At 41.0% G+C, this 20,246-nt stretch overlaps 1 protein-coding gene across 16 annotated transcripts in view; it reads right to left on the bottom strand.

Moving 5' to 3' along the window:
- DYSF (dysferlin) overlaps positions 1-20,246 on the bottom strand; it is a 202,894-nt gene that overhangs the window by 26,454 nt on the left and 156,194 nt on the right. For all 16 annotated transcript variants that reach the window (XM_004742172.3, XM_004742174.3, XM_004742180.3 and 13 more), the window contains one exon: positions 7,095-7,193. In XM_004742172.3, the coding sequence (XP_004742229.1) occupies positions 7,095-7,193 (99 nt within the window). The remainder of the gene's footprint in view (positions 1-7,094; positions 7,194-20,246) is intronic.

The raw sequence follows: 20,246 nt of genomic DNA, 5'->3' as shown, positions 1-20,246 counted from the left end.
CAAAGACAGGTAGCAGAGGGGAAGAGGAGAGCAGCCAAGAACAGAGAGGACAGAGGAGGAAAGGTCACAGGCAGAGATTAAAAGGATGTGAAGTGTGGAGAGGAAAAGGAGAGGAGGGTGGGGGACAAGAGGGACAGGAGAGGTGGGAAGAGGGCAAGACGTGTGTTCAGCACCATTAGGGAATGGTTTTCTGGTGAATGCAACATTTTAGGTTTCTAGGAGTCATCACGTACATGGCTAGTGATTTTTTTTTTTACAAGAATAAAATCAAACAAACAAATGAAAAGTTAACTGACATTTTACTTGAAGATCAAAACAGAACTCTGAAAAATTTATAGGTCTGTGTTTCAAGCCACAAATGCTCCCTGTCCAGGACGGCCGGGTGACCGTGGTACCAAACCCAGAGCTGTGAATGCCTTCTGAGCACCACTTTAAATTTGCAAACTCAACGTATCGATCCCCTTCCTCTCAAATAGCTGCTGACCTCTCTTTATTAGAGGCATGCTTTGGAATTGCTTAGGCTTAACTAAAGCAGCAGTTTTCTATTATAGGTGATAAATGTGCCTAAGAGTGATATTAAAAACTTAATATACATGCTATGTTGGTTACCCTGAAACTAACAGCCAAGGTGAACCAGGCAAGTTCCCATCTCATACTGCTAAGTATTATTCCTCTTTGAGGCCTAGCCCAGGTTCTGTCCCTTCCAAGAAACAATTAATGATGCAAGTGAGGCAGGTTCGTCATTAAAAATTAGAAAATATGAGTAAATACAAAGAAAAGATTATTATTGCCTTGCATTTGGATTCTCAAAAATAATGACTAGTTATTTGGTTACTATTTGATAGGTACCATTTTGAGTATGTTCTTGATCTGTTTATATCATTTAATCATTTTAAAGGACAGTTCCTTCATTTGTCAGTTCTACCATTTCCTCTGCTCCAGTTCCTCATTTCCGCTTTTATTTTTATTATTTCATTCTTCTTTGTAACTTCTTTTTCATTACTCTTTGTAACTTCTCCAGTTAAAGCTTTATTTACTTTGCTCCCTCTATTCGGATAAGAAAAATGCTTATTGTTATGAAATTGTCTCCGCTTACTACTGTCTTGGCATGGACCCATCTGTTTTGATTCTAATGTTATCATATCTATCCTCTTGACATGCCACAATTACAGTTTTATTTTTATTCTTTGATCCAAGAGCTCGATGCTTGTTTTTCATTCTTTCATTTTATAAGACAAGCTTTTAAGGCTATAACCTTCCTCTGAATGCTGCTTTAGCTATAACTAGCAAGTTCTAATATGTAACATTTTATCCTGCAATTTGGGGTTATGTTTTTTCTTTTGCCAAGAACTGTGAAAAGAGAGGTTTTTTTGTTTTGTTTTGTTTTGATTTTTTAATTGTCTAGATAGGAGAGAACTTTGGGGATTTTTTACTTTGTTATTAAGTTCTCATTTCATGGCATTATAATAAAAAAATATGGTCATTGGTAGGCCACTTTTTGAATTGTATTAATGTTCTCTTCAGGGCCTGTTAACATGGTCCATCTCTGGAATGATGCCAAAGGCTGTAGCTTCTGTTGTCAGGCTACAGGGTTCAGTCAGGTGAATAACTATGCTGCTTTTCTCTATCTTCTTAAGTTTGTGTTCCCTCGACCCTGACATTAAACAAGAGGAGAGAAAAAAATCTCCCCCTACCTGCTATTTCTTTCCTATATCTCCTGTAATTTCTGTTTTGTAAATATTGATGTGGTATTATTCAGCACATAGATATTCTCATAACTGTTATCTCCCAGAATTGCAAGGTTTAATGCTATAAAGTGTCATTCTTTGTCTCATTTAAATAATTTGGGGGACCCAAATCTGTTCTCATCTAACAAGAAGATAGTAACGTCTGCTTTCTTTTCATTTGTATTTGCCAGGCACACATTTTTACAATCTTTCATTTTCAACCTTCATGAACCTATTTTGGAGTTAGATTTTGCTTTGAGATCGAATTTAAGTTTTGTAATTAATGAGTGAGTGATATGACATGCATTGATATAACAAATATGTGTGATCTGGTTTACATTTATATACATTTGATCTGTGAAATTTATAGTCAGAACATGTTTATAGTTACATTTTCCAATTTCATCGATTTTGTTTTACACCCTTGCCTGTGTGGTCTGTTTTCTCTGTGTGTGTGTATATGTGTGTGTGTTTCTGATGAGCTGAGTTCATATTCTAATGTTATTATAAATTTATATAAATGAGTAATTCTCTAAGTCCTGCATGTCTTTAGGGACAGTATTGAAGAGTTCTCTACTACAGCAATGATAAAATGATGAAATTTTATCTCCCTCCTACTCCCTCTCCCTCACTCAGTTTTAGACAGCATTGTCTTCCTTAATATTAACTCTGTACTATTTGTTTATAATTTGCTTATACTTCTCTTATTTGTTTTGCCAATTTTAAATACTGTCAACTCTATTCCATAATATGGCAATTCATGTCCTTACTCCGTATCCCATCATCTTTCCTCCTTCTGTGCTTAATTTTTTAAAAGATTTTATTTACTTATTTGAGAGAAACAGCACGAGAAGAGGGGGAAAGGTAGAGGGAAAGGGAGAAGCAGACTCCCTGCTAAGCAAGAAGCCCAATGCAGGACTCGATTCCAGAACCCTGGGATCATGATCTGAGCTGAAGGCTGACACTTTACCAACTGAGCCACTCAGACATCCCTGTGCCTAATTTTTGCCAGTATTGTCACTTCCTCATTTTCACTGTGTATATTTATATTCTATCATATTACCCTAATCCTTCCATTTATTTTCATTGGAAGTCTAAGGTAAAATATGATCACAACCAGTCCCTTGGTTCTGGTTTTCCCAGTTATCTCCTAATTGACTAAGTTCATTCCCTTGGAGCTCTTCAAGATGGGGGCATGGGACCTGTATCCCCAGTTCCTGAATATGCATGCTGTGTGTCCATAGCTGTTGTGCCTGAGTGGCAGCTGGGATGAATATAAATCCTGGGGCACCCTTTCCCTTTGATTTTCTTACACATGGTGCTTTACTGTCTTTGGGTATGAAATGTCATTGTGGAGAAACTGAAGCCAACTTGTATTATTTCCTATTTTAAATGACTTAATATTTGGGGAAAGAAGAAAGTATGACTACCCCAAAAATTCTTTAAATCTCAAGACCAATAACATACACTAGGATCAGTCTCAGAGTTGACCATTCTGGGTTGATTTTCCCTGACACCCAGCAGACCTTATAGTATGTATATTCAGGTGGTCTTCTGACAATGCTGGTGACTTCCATTAAATGCTTCAATGTCTATTTGTTCTATTTCACCGTTTGGTTGCCGTCCTCAGAGACTCCAATTATGCAAGTGTTGGATCTCCTTTCCCTGATCTGTCATTTTCTCTTTATTATTTTATACCTCTGTTTTTTAATTTCCATATCATTTTGTTGAACTTCATCATTTCTGTCCTCTGACCCCTTCTTGTGTTTTCTAAAGTGGCCATTCTGCCTTGCACTCCTTCCAATTTCATGGGATCTCCTCCTTTCCAGAATCCTACTAGTCTCTTCTCATCTCATCATCCCTTGAGTTCTTTCATTTCTACCTTGATTCTGACTGTCCCACCTCTGAAAAGTTCACAGCTAAGTATTTCATTTCATCTGCTCCTTGGCAAAATTTTTCTGGTGATATATATCCTCTTCTTTTGGCCAAATTTTGATTTATATTTTCTTTTTTTTATGGCATTTTTGAATTAATGCCCTGATAGTTCTTTTATGATTACTTGTCACTAAATATGTTGAATTCTTCTAGCCCAGTTACTTCCTTTGTTCTGGCCACAGAGGCAGACTGCTTCCTGCAAATATAGCTCATCTCTTTGATTCTTGTGTGGCTCCACCTCTTTCACTTCTCTAAACTGGACCAGGTCTGAGAAGCATTTGTTGCCAGCCTGAACCTGACTCCAAAGTTCCCACATCCATTGTCATGGACAAGGTGGATCACTTTCTATCTTTCATGGGGAAACCTTGACTTCAGGAACTTTTTTAAAACTACTTATTATGAAAGTTTCCAAGCGCACACAAAAATAAAGGTGACATAATAAGCGCCCATGTGCCTATAACCTGTCTTCACTAATTCTCAACATTCTTCTATTAGGAAGAATGGGGTTTTCTGGGATCTGCTACCACTATGACCTTTCATCATTTTCTCTTCATTTACTGCCGAGTGGCTTCTACCCAATCTTGGTTGCCTTTGGACAGCCCTTGCATGTATTTTGGAGTCTGCGGGTTTTATTTGTGTCCAACTTTTACTGAAAATGGAGTTTGTGGGTTTGAATGATTTCCAGGAGAAAAGGGGAAAAATGCTGACTTATGCAGCCATGTTCATACTGGAAATCTCAATAAAATACTTTTTAAATTTCCAAGTGGTAGGTCTTTTTGCTTAAACTTTTGTTATTAATTTCTCATTTTATTGCATTTTAATCTGTCTTGTATGATTTCTGCTTTTGGTAATTTATTCCTAAACTAATATGTGTTCAAATTTGGTAAATATTCTCTGAGCAATAGGAAAAATATATTCTTTTTTAAATTATTTTTATTCTCTATTTTAAAGCTACTTTTGATGTAGCTTAAAAAATATTTTACCTTGTTATTCAGACCTCTTATTTCTTTATTTACTTTCTGCTTCATCTGCCTAGGAGAGAGATGCATTAAAATCCCTAATGCAACTTTAATTTCTCTCATCTCTTCCTTTTATTTGTGTGAAGTATGAGTTTACATCTTCCTACCATTTTTGCTTTAAATATTTCTAAGCTTTATTGTCCTGTACAGTAATATTTGGGCATTTTCTCATTGAGATGTGTATCTTTTATTTATATAAAACATCCCATTTTGTTTCCTTCGCTTTTTAAATTATATCTGTTTCTCTTTTATTGGCATTTACCTTATTTTGTGTGCCAAAATATTTATTTTTTAGACATTTTAAGTTGTACTGTTTTAGACCTACCTCTTAAGAACAGTATAATGAATTTTTAATTTTATATAGTTTGAGAGTTCTTATCACTCAATAGAGAAGCTCAATACATTTCATTTATTAGGAAAACAAATATGTATTATTCTTTTTCTGTTGTGTTTTTCTATGGTTTCTGGTTTTTATGCTTTCTTGTTTATATCTTTTGGTTTTCTATCTTTTGCTACTGACACTGCAAGTTGCATATTTCCCCTAGGCTAGTAATTTCCAAAATCTGTTTTTTTTTTTTCCCTCTACCCATTGTGTTCTCCATTCTCTCCATAATGCTACAGGCTATTTTTCAAAAACTCTTGGTGGTGGTGGTGGTGGTTTTCTTCTATTTACTTATCCTTAAAGGACCAATGTTCCTTCCAGGTCTGGTTTTTTTTTTCCCCCAGAAACAGGTTGAATGCCTTTTTGTTTTGGACAGCCCATGTTCACTTGGACACTGTCAGAGATCTCCTCAGAGAGGTCAGGCTGAAGGGCAGGATGCCAGTTCCATGTCCGGCATCTGAAGGAGCAGCAAGGGGGGGGCCAGGGCCATGGGCCACACTGGCAAGAGTCCTCATTCTTGGTTTCTCTCATTTTCTGGCAAGGCCACACTACCACATGCCAGACCTAATGTGTCGGACCTTCTTCCTGGTACACAAGTTTAGTCTCTTTGCCCAGCCTCACACACCCAACTGCAAATCAACTAAGAACTTGCTGCCTAAGGTGGCCTGTGCCTTTGGGGCCACTGCTCTCCTCATTTCTGCACATCCAGGCCTCCAGACACAACTCACCTAGAGGCCCACAGTGCATCAGAGACAACTTTTACCACCTTGTAGAATTACCCTCCAGAGTGGCCAACCAAGGCTTTCAGCCAGCAGAACAACCTGAAAGCCCAGACCACCCACCATTCCCACTGGCCTCAAATCCCATTCCACTGGTCCCCTTTGGGGTGCTCCTCGGGCCCCTCCTCTGCATCTAACAGCCTTTGCATACCTTCTCTAAACAGGCTTGCCAGATAAAGCAAGGTAAAATACAGGACACCCACTTAAATTTGAATTTCAAATAAATAACAAATAATTTCGTTACGTAAGTATGTCCCAGGCAATATCTGAGGCCTAAGACATACTTATCTAACAATTACAGAAAATACTTATACTAAAATATTATTTCTTATTTATCTGCAATTCAAGTGTAACTGAACATCCTGAACGTATCTGGCAACCTTCTCCAGGACTCTTTACAACTCCTTTGGGGAGTAACTTTGAGTCACCTCTGGTTATCTTTTTTTAAAGCAGTCTACTTTTTAAAAAGCATAATTGTATTTGTGGAATTTCCTCAAAATACCAGAATTTGGCTGACTCATCCCTGGCTTAGTTTTTGTTTGGTTGGTTGGCTTTGGGGGGGAGGGGGGTTTCTTTTCTTTCCTTTTTTTCATGGAAGCAAAGTTTACCATATTTTTATATCTGCTAGGCAGTTTCTGTCCCAGATGTAGGGGCAGAGGAGTCAGAGCTACATTCTCAAACTGACTTCCCTTTTTATTTTAACATAGATTTTTTATTATAGAAAGTTCAAATAACTTTAAAAGAAAGGGAATAACCTAACAATTCCCATCTCCAGCTTTAACAAGTAGCCAGCTCCAAGCTTTAACAATTTTCAGTATTTTGCAATTTTCATAATTTTTAATATTTTGAAAATCTACCAGAGGGTCATTCACATCGACTATCTTCCCATTTATTTTTCTTTTCTTCCTTCCTTTCTTTTATTTTTTTTTTTTTAAGCATTTTAAAACAAATCCCAGGCCAGGCATGATTTCACCCATAAACACCTCAGTATTTTCAACAATCTTCCAAAAATACTTTCTTGGTTACTGCAGCCCACGCTGACTTCTTGCTCTAAATTGGTGGGTGACCCTTCTCACCTCAATTAGCTCATCAGGATTCATCAGCTCCCCAGGCACCAAATGAGAAGATTCACACATGTATTCAAAGGAGGTGACATATGTGTACACATTTTGTCTCCCTGTGGCATCCCCGATGTCCCTTGTGTGTGCCCAGGGGCTATTAGACTGAAGGGCACACTGTGGAAAGGCCTTACCTTTAGAGTGTCAAAGCCCTTCTCCAAGTATGAGCCGCACTTCTCCCTCTCCCCTGTGGAGGCAAAGAATTTGCTCCACCAGTCGATGAACTCCTCCTCCTGAGTGGGTAGAAAGAAAGAGATCACTTCAGAAACAGAACTTGCCAAGTAAGGCCCTTCTGGACCAGGCACCTAGCAAGGCCGATGGGCCAGCACAGTCTTCAAAGCTCTCGTGTTGGGTGAGTTCAGGGGAGCAGACCCCTGGAACTCCCCACCTCTTTAGATGCAGGCTGCGCAGACCTGACCAGAAGAAAGGTTTGAACATTGGCTCTACCCTGAGAGGCAGAAGTTCCGGTCCTAGCTCTGCCCCCCATTCATTGTGTGATGCTGTTAAGTTCTCGGGCCTCCCTTCTCCTTTTTTGAGCCCTGTGGTCCCCCTGCATTCCATGGATGTACCAAGGCTGAAATCAGAAGGTACATATGGTAACTCTTTGGGGGGAAATGTCAATAATGTGTTATTTATGAATACAATGCAGTAGACCCAGGAAAACTCAGACCCCAAAGAGCTATCCTGTCTCCCTAACCCCAGGGAGAGAAAAAAAAAAAATCAGAAATCAGAACTTAGCCTCCCCAGGGTCAGATCAAGGCAGAATCCCTGAAAATCAACAAATGCTTACAAAGGGCCCATTATGCAAAAGATACCATGCTACATGGGGGACATCAGGTAAAGAGACGTTTGTGATAACACATTCTCTGCCTTGTCCTTCCTCCACTTACTCAGATTTGTAGAAGACAGACAGGTCTCTTGGAGCACACACTGGTCTCCTCACCTTCACACATCCTACACATGGTGTGTCTACAGGTCTTCTTATTTCTTTTTTCTAGAATGGTCCTCCAGCTCTGTCCTGTCTAGTTGTGGGTGTTCCATCACCCAGGGAGTCAGCAAGCTTCCTGAAGGCCAGATGGTCACTCTGCCTCAGGTCTCCCTCCAAACCCTCCCTAGAGCTGGGCACTCAGTCTGTGCCTGCCAATAACCATCAAAACTCACCCAATTAGTGAGAAAGGCCAAGGACTAGGTGTCAAGAAAGCTGATCTGGAACTTGCTTTTCCTCCTCTATGGGAAAGCGTGTGTTAGGAGATCTCCCAAAAGTCTGCTCTGAAACTATTAAATCAACTGAATGTCTGTCACGGAGTTTCTGGAAATGCTGGTGGCTCCCTTTAAACTAATGCTCAGTCCTTTGAACCCTGGCTTCTTAAGGGTGAGAACCAGCTGGAACCAAGCCAAGGGTACCTGAACCGACACAATGGGGAGAGGGTAGGATGAGGCTCTCAGAGTCTCCACCTATCCTGGCAGTGTGGTCCTAACACCCACATCGTGGCCAGAATGTGATCCCCAGACACACAGCACAGAGCACGGGTACCAGAGGAAGGCTGAATCTACACACAGTCATTGTCAGACCAACTTACCAGGAGGTTCTTCGGCAGCTAGAGGAGAGGAAAAGCCATTCAGATGGGTTAATATATAGTGTAGCAGAGCTTTCTGGCTTGCAACCCCTCTAGAAAAAGCCAGCACAGAGCAAGGCCAATGCTAGCCCTAAGCCCTAATGCTTTAAGATCAATTTAAAGAAAAAGATCCCATGGGTGAATAAACATATGCAGGCATATATATCAAATGCGTAACACAGAAAAATATATTTACACAGACATGCCCAAGGGAGATGTTTATACTGTAATGCACATACACACCACAAGAGTATACACATAACACACAGGCACATACATATACACAGAACTGTTAGACCAGAAGCCGGTTTAGATAATCCTCCTAAGTCTTCCTTCTCTTCCCCACCCTAGATACTTAAATATTTGAGTTTATGATCAGGCTCAGAGTCAGGCACAAATAGACACTATTTGTTATTCCAAAGAATAACAGAAGCACACTAATTGTGGGAGAGTTGTTACATTTCCCACAGTCTTGAAAAACCAAGCAAATGAAAAAGAAAAAAAGGAGTATGAAGACTGAGAATCTGAATAATACCACTAACAATGTCAATTAATAAGACAAACGTGTGATCCAATGACAGAAAATATACCTTCTTTTCCACCACCATCGAAGCACTTAGAAAAAAATTAAAAGCCACAAGCAGATCTCAATTAAGTCCAAGATAAACCTGTATCAGTCACATTCTCTGACCATAATGCAGTAAAGCTAGAAATTAATGAAAAATTTAAGGATTAAAATTCTCAAATTTTTAGAAATTTAAAGGCACACTTTTTAAACCCTCCTGGGTCAAAGAGAAAACCAATCTAAAATCACAGATACTTAGCTAATACCAACAGTGACAGGGCTCTGCCCCCAAATTTGTGGGTTAGAGCAAATTTGTCCTCAAAGGAAAAACATCAGTCTTAAGTGCTCTTGCTTTTATACAAAGGAATGAAAATAAATAATGATAGCTCAAGAAATTACAAAATGAAAAATAGAAAGACCATTGACAATGATGAGTAGAAATAAATACAGTAGAAAGGAGAAGAGTAGTACAAATGATAATTAAATCTTAGAGCAAACCTTCAAAAGACCAATAAAATAAACATTTATCAAATCTAATATCTAGAAGCAGATACACCACTAGGAATGAGAAAGATCAAATAGAAATATATTATGGAGAGAATGAAAATATTCAGAGATTTACTACCACCTAATCAGTGACGAAATGGGAAATGCAGATGAAGTGGGAAATCTTCTAGAAGAGTACAAATTCCCAAAATTGATTCAAAAGTAATAGAAAATGAAGAGATCAGTAATCCTGAAAGTGTAAGAGCTCTCAAAGAGGTACGTCCAACACAGACATCAGTCAGGATGCTTCCTTTGGAACAAAGTTCTAGCAGTCTCTCAAAGAATAAATCACTCTTTATTACATACACACACACACACACACACACACACACACACGTTAATCCCATTCCTGAACAGAGAAATTAAGATAATAATAGATTGTAGCAGATGCGCCATGGTCAAGCTGGATTATTCCAGAATGCAGGAGTGGCTCAGCATCACTGATTAAGGAGAAAAAACCCACATGATCATCTACAACAGAAATTTACAAACTATGGCTCACTGGCCAGCCACCTGCTTGTCTAATTTAAATACAGTCTGTGGTGGCTTTTCAGCTACAACAGCAGAGTTGAGTAGCTGAGACAGAGACCTTAAGTCCTCCAAACCTAATATATTTTCTCCCTGGCCCTTTAAGAAGAAAAAAAATTTGATTGATTGATTGAGGGTCGGGGGGACACCAGAGCTCTATCTCATGACCCTGAGATCACAACCTGAGATCAAGACCAAGAGTTCAATGCTTAACCAACTGTTCCACACAGGCACCTCTACTCTCTGGCCCTTTAAGAAAAGTTCTGCCACCCCTGATCTATAACATGCAAATAAGAAAGGGAGAGAAAGGAATGATAAAACTTTTCAGTTATTCCTAAATGAAACTCTCAGTTCATTCATTCCCATTCACTTACTCTCATTCTATTAAGAATAACAGGAAGCTTTCCTAGCATTAAAAAGGATATCTTAGAGTGATGTACAATGTTGTGCTACCAGAAATTCTCTCTTCTGGGCTTTTGCACATAGGGTTGCCTCTGCCAGTAATTTTCATGTGATGTGGATATAAAAAAGCAATAAATCAGGGTGATTTATTATTATTAGCAGAGTTCAAATCCTGCCACTCCTAGCTGTGCGACCTTAGATAACTACTTAACCTCTCTGTGCCTTAATAATCTGTAAAATGATCAAACAGTACCAATTTGATAGAGTTATGGTAAGAAATAAAGGATTCAGTAAATATAAAGATTTTAAAATAGTACCTAGCACCTAAGTGCAATGTCAGTATTTACTGCTATCACTGATCATGGTATTATTTTTTCGGTGTGGACCAGGTTAGCTTCTTGGCCAAGGGCTGGCTCTCTCACAAAATGCCAGTGGGAGCATAGCTGGCCACAGTCTTTTCCAGAAGACAACCTGGTTGCATGTTTCCTCAGCCTTCGAAGTGTACACATGCTTTGAGCCATCAACCTGTCCTAGAAATCTATCCAAAGAAAGTAATCATAGATATGCATAAAGATTTAACTTCATTTATTATTGTGAAAAATTGGAAACAACTTAAGTAACAATAATGAACTATTTGGGTAAACTGAATACCCACGTGATTAAGTATTATGCAACATTTTAGAATGGTGCAATTGAAATAGATTTATTGGCATGGAAAGCTATCCACAACTGATGAGATTAAAAAAGGTTAATAAATGAATAATGTGATTTCCTTTTAGGAAAAGGACAAAACCCCAAATGTTCATAGCAATTACCTATGAATGACAGCATTATAAATGTTTTGTTTATTCCTTGTATTTTTGTGCATCACTCAAAATTTTCTAAATTTTCATGATGTGCATGTATTCCTTACATAATTTTAAAAATTAAAGATTTTAAAAATAAAGAACAATAACAGGACTTCAGGAAAAAATGTCACCAAGAAAATGAAAAGATAATCCACAGAATAGGGAAAAAATGTTTATAAATGATATATCTGAGAAGGGATTTGCAACCAGAATATATGGAGAACTCACACAACTCAATAATAAAAAGACAAATAACCCAACCAAAAAGGAGCAGTGCATTTAAATAAACATTCCTCTAAATAAGACCAGCAGACAGATAATAAGCACAGGGAAAGGTGCTCATCGTTAGCCAACAGGGAAACGCAAATCCGAAACCACTCTGAGAAAACACTGCATACCCACCAGGACAGCTATTATGAAAAGTCTGATAGTAACAAGTAACAAGTTTTGGTAAAGCCATGGAGAAACTGGAACGCTACTGATGAGAACATAAAGGGATACAGTCACTTTGGAAAACAATCTGGCAGTTCTTCAAAAGGTTCAACAGAGAGTTATCATATGACCCAGCAATTATACTCCTAGTTATATAACCAAGAGAAATGAAAAGTTCCATCTACATCGAAATTGGTGCAGGAATGTTCAGAGCAGCTTCATTCATAACTGCCAAGAGGAAGAATCCAAATGTCCACCAGCTGGTGAATGGATAAAGAAAATGTCATATATCCACCATTTAGCAATAAAAAGCGGTGAAAAATTGATGCACATTACAACATGGATGAACCTTGAAAACAGTAGCTGAATGGAAGAGTCACAAAAGACCACATATTATATGATTCCATTTATATGAAATGTCCAGAATAGGCAGATCTGAAACCAAAAGTAGACGAATGGTCGCCTATGACTGGGAGTGGTTGGGAAGAACTGGCAGGTGACTGCTCTTGGGTACAGGGTCTCTTTGGAGTGATAAAAACCTTCTAAAATTAGTGTCAGGTCAGAAAGCATCAGGCTTCAGTGCCAAATCAGTCACAAATGGATTGAACTTGAGCATTTTGAAGATGGACAGCTACTTGACCTTGTACACCAAAGACCCATCTACCAGAAAGAGAAGACAACACTTTCTCAACATAGGGACTAGAAATAAAGGAAAAGTTGAAAGTGAGTCTTGTTTTTTCCTTTTGGGAGGAGGATATAAAGGGATGTATTGTTTTAGTTACTCATTTCTTTTAATTAGAATATACTTAAATAAATATAAAACATTTTAAGAGAATGTATTTACATGAAGGGGAAAATATACAAAACTACAATTTTCTATTTCTGTAAGTTCTTTTTGAAATTTTTTCTCATCTATGGTCATTATCATAGTATATATATTATTTTCTATTCTACTTCTCCCATTTAATATTATTTTATTAAACTCTTGCAATAACTTAATATTCATTTTTCACTTAATAAATTGTATCATATATTTCAACATTTCAAAAAAACCTTCTAAAATTGATTATGGTGATGGCTGCAAAACTCTGTTAACATACTAAAAAATACATAATAAAACATACTAAAAAACACTAAATAGGAACTTGTATTATATGGATTATCTCAATAGAGCTGTTAAAAGAAACAAATGATCACATACAAGCTTATAACCTCTAAAACAACAACAAAAGCAGGAATCTTGAGTACGTATTCTAAGGAAATAAGAGTTAAATTCTTTTTTTATAAGAATAATCAAATGGTCACCGAAAAAGACCTAAATCTTAGGATACCCCGTTTTCCTCAAGAACCTCTCTTAGCTGTAATTTCCTTGTCCTTCAAAGCCTGAGGCAGGGTCCAGCGGCTGGTTCTCCCCAGCAGACACAGCTGCCGCAGATACAGGCTGTGGTTGGCCTTTCTAACTCCAGGTTACACCAGCAGGCCTGCCACTCAGTGGCTCCTGTCCCCCTCTTTTTCCTGTATCCCCCAGGCTAACGTCTTCAAATTCCACCCCCTTGGCAGACACGATACGTGCAGCAGAATCATAATTTGTATACTAATTAGCTTATCTTTTGCTTCTACAATCTTCTGCTTACCCCTTTGATCTTCCCTGTTTCTACTCCCTTGCCCTTCTCTGGAAACTGTCATACTTCCAGCCAACCCAACCTGGGTTTAACTCTATGCACATCTTCTCCATACAACCAAATGTGGCCAGAAGGGAAGAGCAAAGGAGTGGCTGCTCTCATTCCAAGTTCATGCCATAGCCTCAAGTGGGTCCCAGTGCTGTCGGTTCACCTCCCCTCAATTTTCCAGTCCTGGAATTCTCCCGTCTCCTAACACCACCTTCCTATACCTTCTGCTTTTCCCTCAGACCTTCACCTCCTTCTCCCTCTGTTCACTCTTGGCCAGTGACCCTGCTTCCTCCTTCTCTTGGAAAGCATAAGCAATCAGAAGAGAACTTCTGCAGGCCCTCACCAGCACTGTACCACATCCCACCTTCCCTCCTGTCACCATATGTGCTCAGCTTGCTCCCAACCCAAGGCCAACCCCTGTACTCATGCTCTAGGTCCCATACCCCTGGTCTACTCAAGACACCACTCCATGATCCTCCTCACCCTCGCCCAGGCCACCCAACACACATCTCTACTGGGTCACTCCACTAGCATTCAAACAGGTGACACTAGTTCCCTGTCACTTAAAGAAAACTCTCTTTCTCCTTTGGCTCCCAACTCATTTCTTTCTCCCCTTAACAGAAAAACTTCTAGAAAGAGTTAGCTACACTTGCGTCTAATTCTTGTTTTCCTATTGTCTCTGTTCAATCAAAGCTTGTCAAGATCACCATAACTTCAAAGATCAATTTAACGAGGACCAGGGTGATATCCTCCCCCAATCACTGGCCGGCCAAGCCTTCTCCATCTCAGCTGATTCCTCCTGGTCACCCCCCCTTTGGTCATCTGAGTGCCCCAGGGCTCTGTGTTCAGACCTCTTCTCCTCTCCATCCACTCACACTCCCTGGGGTTTGCCTGGAGACTTACACATTTAAATGGCATTGATGCTAATGAATCCCATGCTGAACTCCCTCCAGCCTAGATGACTCCTCTGAACCCCAACCCCCATTTCACATCTCCCAGTGGACATCTAATAAGCCTCTCAAATGTACTATGTCCAGAATCCAACTTCTGACCATCCTCCACCCACCTGCTCCTTCTAGTCTCCCTCAAGTAAGTAAATGGTAAGGCCTTTCTTCCAGATGTCCAAGCCCAAAACACTGCAGTCCCCTTTGAGTCCTTTCCTCTTGACCCATGTTCAGCCCACCAGAATATCCTGTTAGTGCCACCTTCAGTACATATTCAGAATCAGACCACCTCTCCCAAATCTCTAACCCCCTGTTCCCCATCATCTGGAATATTTCCCCAGTCTCCCAACTGACCTCCCTGCTTTCAGCCTTGTCTCCATATAGATCCTCAACACAACAGCCCCACACAATGGAGCCCCTCAGCCCTCATGCAGTCCCTCCAGTGATTTACCAACCCAATTCAGGATAAAGCCAAATCCTCTCATGATGTGGTCCCCTGACCTCCCTGATCTCATATCCTTTGTCTTTCCTCCTCATTCACGCTCATCCACCACAATGGCCTGCTTGGTCCTTGAGCACTTCCAACATCCCTATACTCTTGCCGGAGCACTATTCCTCCCATAGATCCACGGGGTCACTTCTCCACCTCCTTCTAGTCTTGACTCAAATGCAATCTGCTTCACCCCCCTTTCTTCACCAGATTTTAAGTCATGACCCCTCTCCCCCCACCCCAGCAAATCCTATCCCCTCTTCCTTGCTTTTTCTCCCTAGCAATTACCACCATCTGACATGCCGTGTATTTTATTTCGGTATTTGTTTGTTGTGTCTCCTTCCCCCATGAGGGCAGAGATCTCTATCTTTTCTAACACTCTGTCCCCAGTACTTCGAGCACTGCCTGGCACGTATTTGGAGTGCAGTAAGTATGCGATGAATATATGAATGCCTAAACAGCAGGAATGCAGGGGATATTTGCCTTTTAAATTTCTGAAGACAGATAGCATAGCTATTTAAAAAAATAGTTTTAAGACAATGTTTTGTCCAGCTAGTTTTCCCACCCTCTCCAGAGGAGATGAAAATATAGAGGGGGAGAGGAAGAACTAACTAGAGATTTGTTATGATTTCAATGAGGCACACCCACAACTTGGCCCCCAGGTTAGCTCCAAAGTTTATATGGGAGAGACCCTTCCATAGCTCTGGGGATCAAGTAAACAGCAGCCCAGAAGTTGCCAGAGGAATGGGGACATGTGGTACTTGTCAGAGATGGCTACATGGGCATCATGGGAGAGAGAGCCGGGGAGCCTTCTGCATTTCCTATAGACCCCAGAGTGTCATGAAAGAGTGGCCAAATTGTACCATGTTTCCCAGAAGGGCTTGAAAAAAAAAGAGAGAAAGCCAGGGGACCTAAAAGGGTCATGTGGCCAAGATAACAAGCTATTGTCTATGTGGTTCATGGGCCCAGGAATCAGCAGGCCTACAGACAGGCAGACACATACTGGTGACCAAGGGTCTCTGCCTGTGGAGGTCATGACATTCTGGAAGCCCACCCAGAATCTAACTGTCTCCCAGGGGTAAGGACAAGGAGGAAAAGCTGAAAAATGACTCAGCTTAAACCTGAACTACTGAAGGATACTATGGCTTTTCTGTCATCAGGAAAAATGTGAGCTCAAAAAGGAGATTAAGTTGAATTACAGGAAAATAAAGTTATGTTTTTAACACACTCACAGATGTGACTTGAAAATACCATTCCTGCTAGTTTACTAATTTGGCTTCTGATAGAGCTATTTCAAGCCCACTTCTTCCTTATCTTCCTCAGAAAGTCCAAGAATAAGTTAGCACACCCAGAAAAATGAGCCCCACAGAAACAGAACAGCCCTTCTAGTCTTAACCCTGGTGTGTCAAAGCCAGCCTCCCTCCCGGCCGATGTCAGAGGAATCCCATCATCCCAAACTCCAGTAGGGTAATGGTCATATGTTCTCAAATCCCAAGTGTGCTCTTGACCTCATTTTGCAAGAGCCAAGCATCTAGTCTTGGAACATGGTAAGGAGGAGAAACAAATGTAAAAGGCTTGATTGCTAAGTGTCACCTTGGGCTTTAGCAAGAAGTCTGGCCATTAAAACTTTATATCCTCATGCCCAAAGTTCAAGGCCCCTCATGATCCAGCCAGTCGAACAAGTAAGTCTGATCAAGGCACGGACTAGCAGCCTCTCCAATTTCAACTAATAGCCAGCACTCAGTTCCTGACCAACCAGAGCCATGTAACAAAGACATGCTTCTCTGGGCCTGATCCAGTGTAATGGGCACCCTAATCCCTCTGAAGACCCAAATCAGCATAGCATACAATGAACATTTAATCTTCCATTCTCATTCAGTGGGTCTAACACATTTCATGAATATAGACAGAAAATTGACAATAATTCTAAGCCTGACTTTCTGTTAAGTAAGGAAAGTTGAGGGTGGGCAGGAGGTCTCGCTTGTATACTCTCCCAGGATGACCACTTGAATCAAAAAGTTCCCAGTTGAATCCATTAGTCACCGAAGCTATAGTGTTAAACGTTGCTTGGGTTTACTATATGGAACTATATGGGTCACTATATGGAACTAATCAAACCCACCTCTACAAAAAAAGTCAATTTTTTAAAAATAATTTTAAGTAGGACTTCATTACCTACATCAATCGAGAGGTAGATATCCTAGACTGTTTTGAAAGTGGTTTCTCTCATAGCACAAATCATTATCATCAAGAGGGTAATAATATAACCCAACACTGGGATTATGGTGAGGCTATAGGTTGATGTCTACAAAGAGACTTTAGGACCTGTAAAGTTTATCATAATCAATATCCTTGTTGATACTGTCAGCATCGTCACTTCAATCCCCGATACCACTGCCCTAGAACTCAACATCTGCATAACTAGAATAATGATATGATGCCTCTCATTCTTTTTTTTAAAGATTTTATTTATTTATTTCACAGACAGAGATCACAAGTAGGCAGAGAGGCAGGCAGAGAGAGAGGGGGAAGCAGGCTCCCTGCTGAGCAGACAGCCCGACTCAGGGCTTGATCCCAGGACTCTGGGATCATGACCTGAGCCGAAGGCAGAGGCTTTAACCCACTGAGCCACCCAGACACCCCTCATTCTTTAATTAATGTCTAAGTTTTAAGCAATGGAGACTATTTGCTCATACACGCACAAATACAAACACAGACACAACATACGAGTACTTACGCCTACATGGAGACCAGATAAACCCCCAAACGTGCAAACACCCCAATTTCCAACCTGCCCTACCCCATTCATACTAAACTTCTCATGCCCCGCAAACCCACACAAACACATGCCCACAGCCAGCTACCATGTTGATTCAGCAGAACTCTACATACTCACAACAAAAATCACATAATCATTTCCACAAGCGGAACACCGGGCTTTCAAGCTCTTGTTGACACTCCCTATTGTCCTGCCTCTGTGTCTGCTGTAGGAATCATTACTGTGCTCAATCTGACTTTAAGCTGGACCAGCAGAGGTGGGAGGGAAGGGAAGACCTTTAACCAAAATGCTGAATTACTTCCAAAAGGCCCAGTGAGAAAGTGTGCCTGGAATCTAGCAAAGTCAAGCAGATGGTGAGCAAAGAAGGGTCAGGACCTGATCATCTGATGACTGGCCTGTTCCAGATGGGAGACCCAAGTCGGGTGGGGAACCTCTGGGGAAGGCCAGCTTCCTAGACCTCTCCCAGTTCTGGCGCCTAAGGTAGGTAAGACACAGGAGCTCATGACTTGGTCCTCTGAGGCTAGGGTGAGCACTTACACCCAAACAGAAAGTACAGAGGAATGGGATCTTCCCAGTAGGGCGAATGAAAGAAGACCACATCAGGTCTTCTCACCGATGAAGACAGCAATGAGACATCACGAATTCAGAATTTGTGATGGTTCCAACAGGGCCTGGGCAAAAGCTTTCCTTACCTTCTTCATTCTGCTTATATAGACAGTTTTGCTTAGCAAGAGTTCCAACAATCTACTTAGGAGAAGAACAATTTTTGAAGGCTTTCCCGGGACTGCTGAAGCATTCATCAAACTACAGACACTAATCTTAGCTATCGTAAATTCAATTTTAAAAGTATTTTGGGGGAGCCTACTATGTGCCAAAGTCAACCTACTTTCTAGTTACTGTGTGCATTTTCATACGCAAAATCACATTACTTTTCAAATATTTTCTATTTTGAATTTGATTCTACTTCGGTCTGGCTTCCCCATCCTTCAGTTAATGTCAGAGAGGTGTTAAAGACACTGGTTTGTTTAATAAGCTTCAGTGAGCATCCTCGGGGCACTGGGGTGGAGGGGGGGGAGATGTTTACTCAGCCATGAGCACTGTACCAAGTTTCAAGCACTGTCCTGACCCAGGCTACAGGGCGGGTGGGGGGCAGGCAGGGACGGGACAGTTAGGGATAGGAAGGCATGCAATGAGACCAATGAGACCTCAGAGGAAACTTCTGGTCCTTCAGATTTCCACAGAAAGCTGAGCATTTTGTCACTGAGAAGAGATGAATCCTTTTCCTCTGGATGGGGAAACAGGTCCCTCATGGACCAGGGAAAGACCTTTCGGGAAGAGGAGAGGATATGGCGGGGTAGAGGCGGACACAAGGAGGGCTGGTTGAAGGGGGCTGGGGCCTCCTCCTGTCTGATGAGGCCCTGGAGTTTGCCAGACAAGTTTCACCCCGGGCTGTCCCCCCTGCAGTGTGCATTGAGGGAGGAGGGGTGCACCCCCGAGGAGACCACAGGAATGCCAAGCAGGGGAAAGGCGCCCGGAGCCAAGGGCTCCGGCAACGAGGATCCAATATCGGCGGGTGACTCCAGCCCCCGTAACAGGAGAGACCGTAAAGTATGTGCTCTGCTTCCCAACCAGCAAACACAGCAAATAACCAATTACTCCAAATAGCTAACAGATTTCGGCTCTGATTTCCCTCCCCTTGCCTCCCCTGTGCCTTCACTTGTCATTTGATGGGCGATTTGTATTTGCTCTGAGAAAATGAGAGAAGGAATGACTCACAAAGGAAGGTCCAGATTACACGCAGTGACAGGCATCAAACCTCCCTCATCAGAACTAATGGGAGTGGGGGGAGGCCAGGCTGCACTGGCAACACATCTGAACCAGAGATATTTTTAAAGAAGTGCAGTTTTGGACTTTCAAACACATACAGTAATTCTCGCTGAACCAATATTGCCAAGTACATGTCCTTAGGAAACTGACTTCAGGGAGAAGATAGGTATCCTCCTAATTAGCACATCTGCTAGATACCAAAGTACAGGGAAAACCTTTCGTGTTATTAAAGTTAAAATACTCCCCCTCAAACACTCAAGTTCAGAGGTGCAACCGTGAAGTTCTGAGACAAACAGCCTTGGATGCCTTCTGGAAATGCTTCCTCACTTGGGAGCCACACCCTGTAATTGATTCCTTTGCTCAAAAAAAACCTTTGCTTCAAAGTCTTGGGATAAATTGTTGTCAGTATTCATGAGCTGCAATGAGGCATTCCCCCAAAACTTGGAATTAAGGGAAATAGGGCTGCCCTCGGAGAATTAGACCATGAAATCAATGCAGAGTGGTTCAGAGGAAGGACAGGCAAAAATCACCTCAAAGCAGAAGAGTGGCTCTTACACTAAGCCTTAACCCTAAATGGGTAGGTTGTCTTAATACATCTAGAGAAAGAATATGTCAGTGAAGAAAAGAAATTGACCAGTC

The sequence above is a fragment of the Mustela putorius genome, unplaced genomic scaffold, assembly GCF_011764305.1.
Source record: "Mustela putorius furo isolate JIRA1106 unplaced genomic scaffold, ASM1176430v1.1 tig00000281_pilon_pilon_pilon, whole genome shotgun sequence".
Lineage (NCBI taxonomy): Eukaryota > Metazoa > Chordata > Mammalia > Carnivora > Mustelidae > Mustela > Mustela putorius.
Note: the sequence above shows the minus strand (reverse complement) of the source record. Positions and strands in the feature narration are given on the sequence as shown.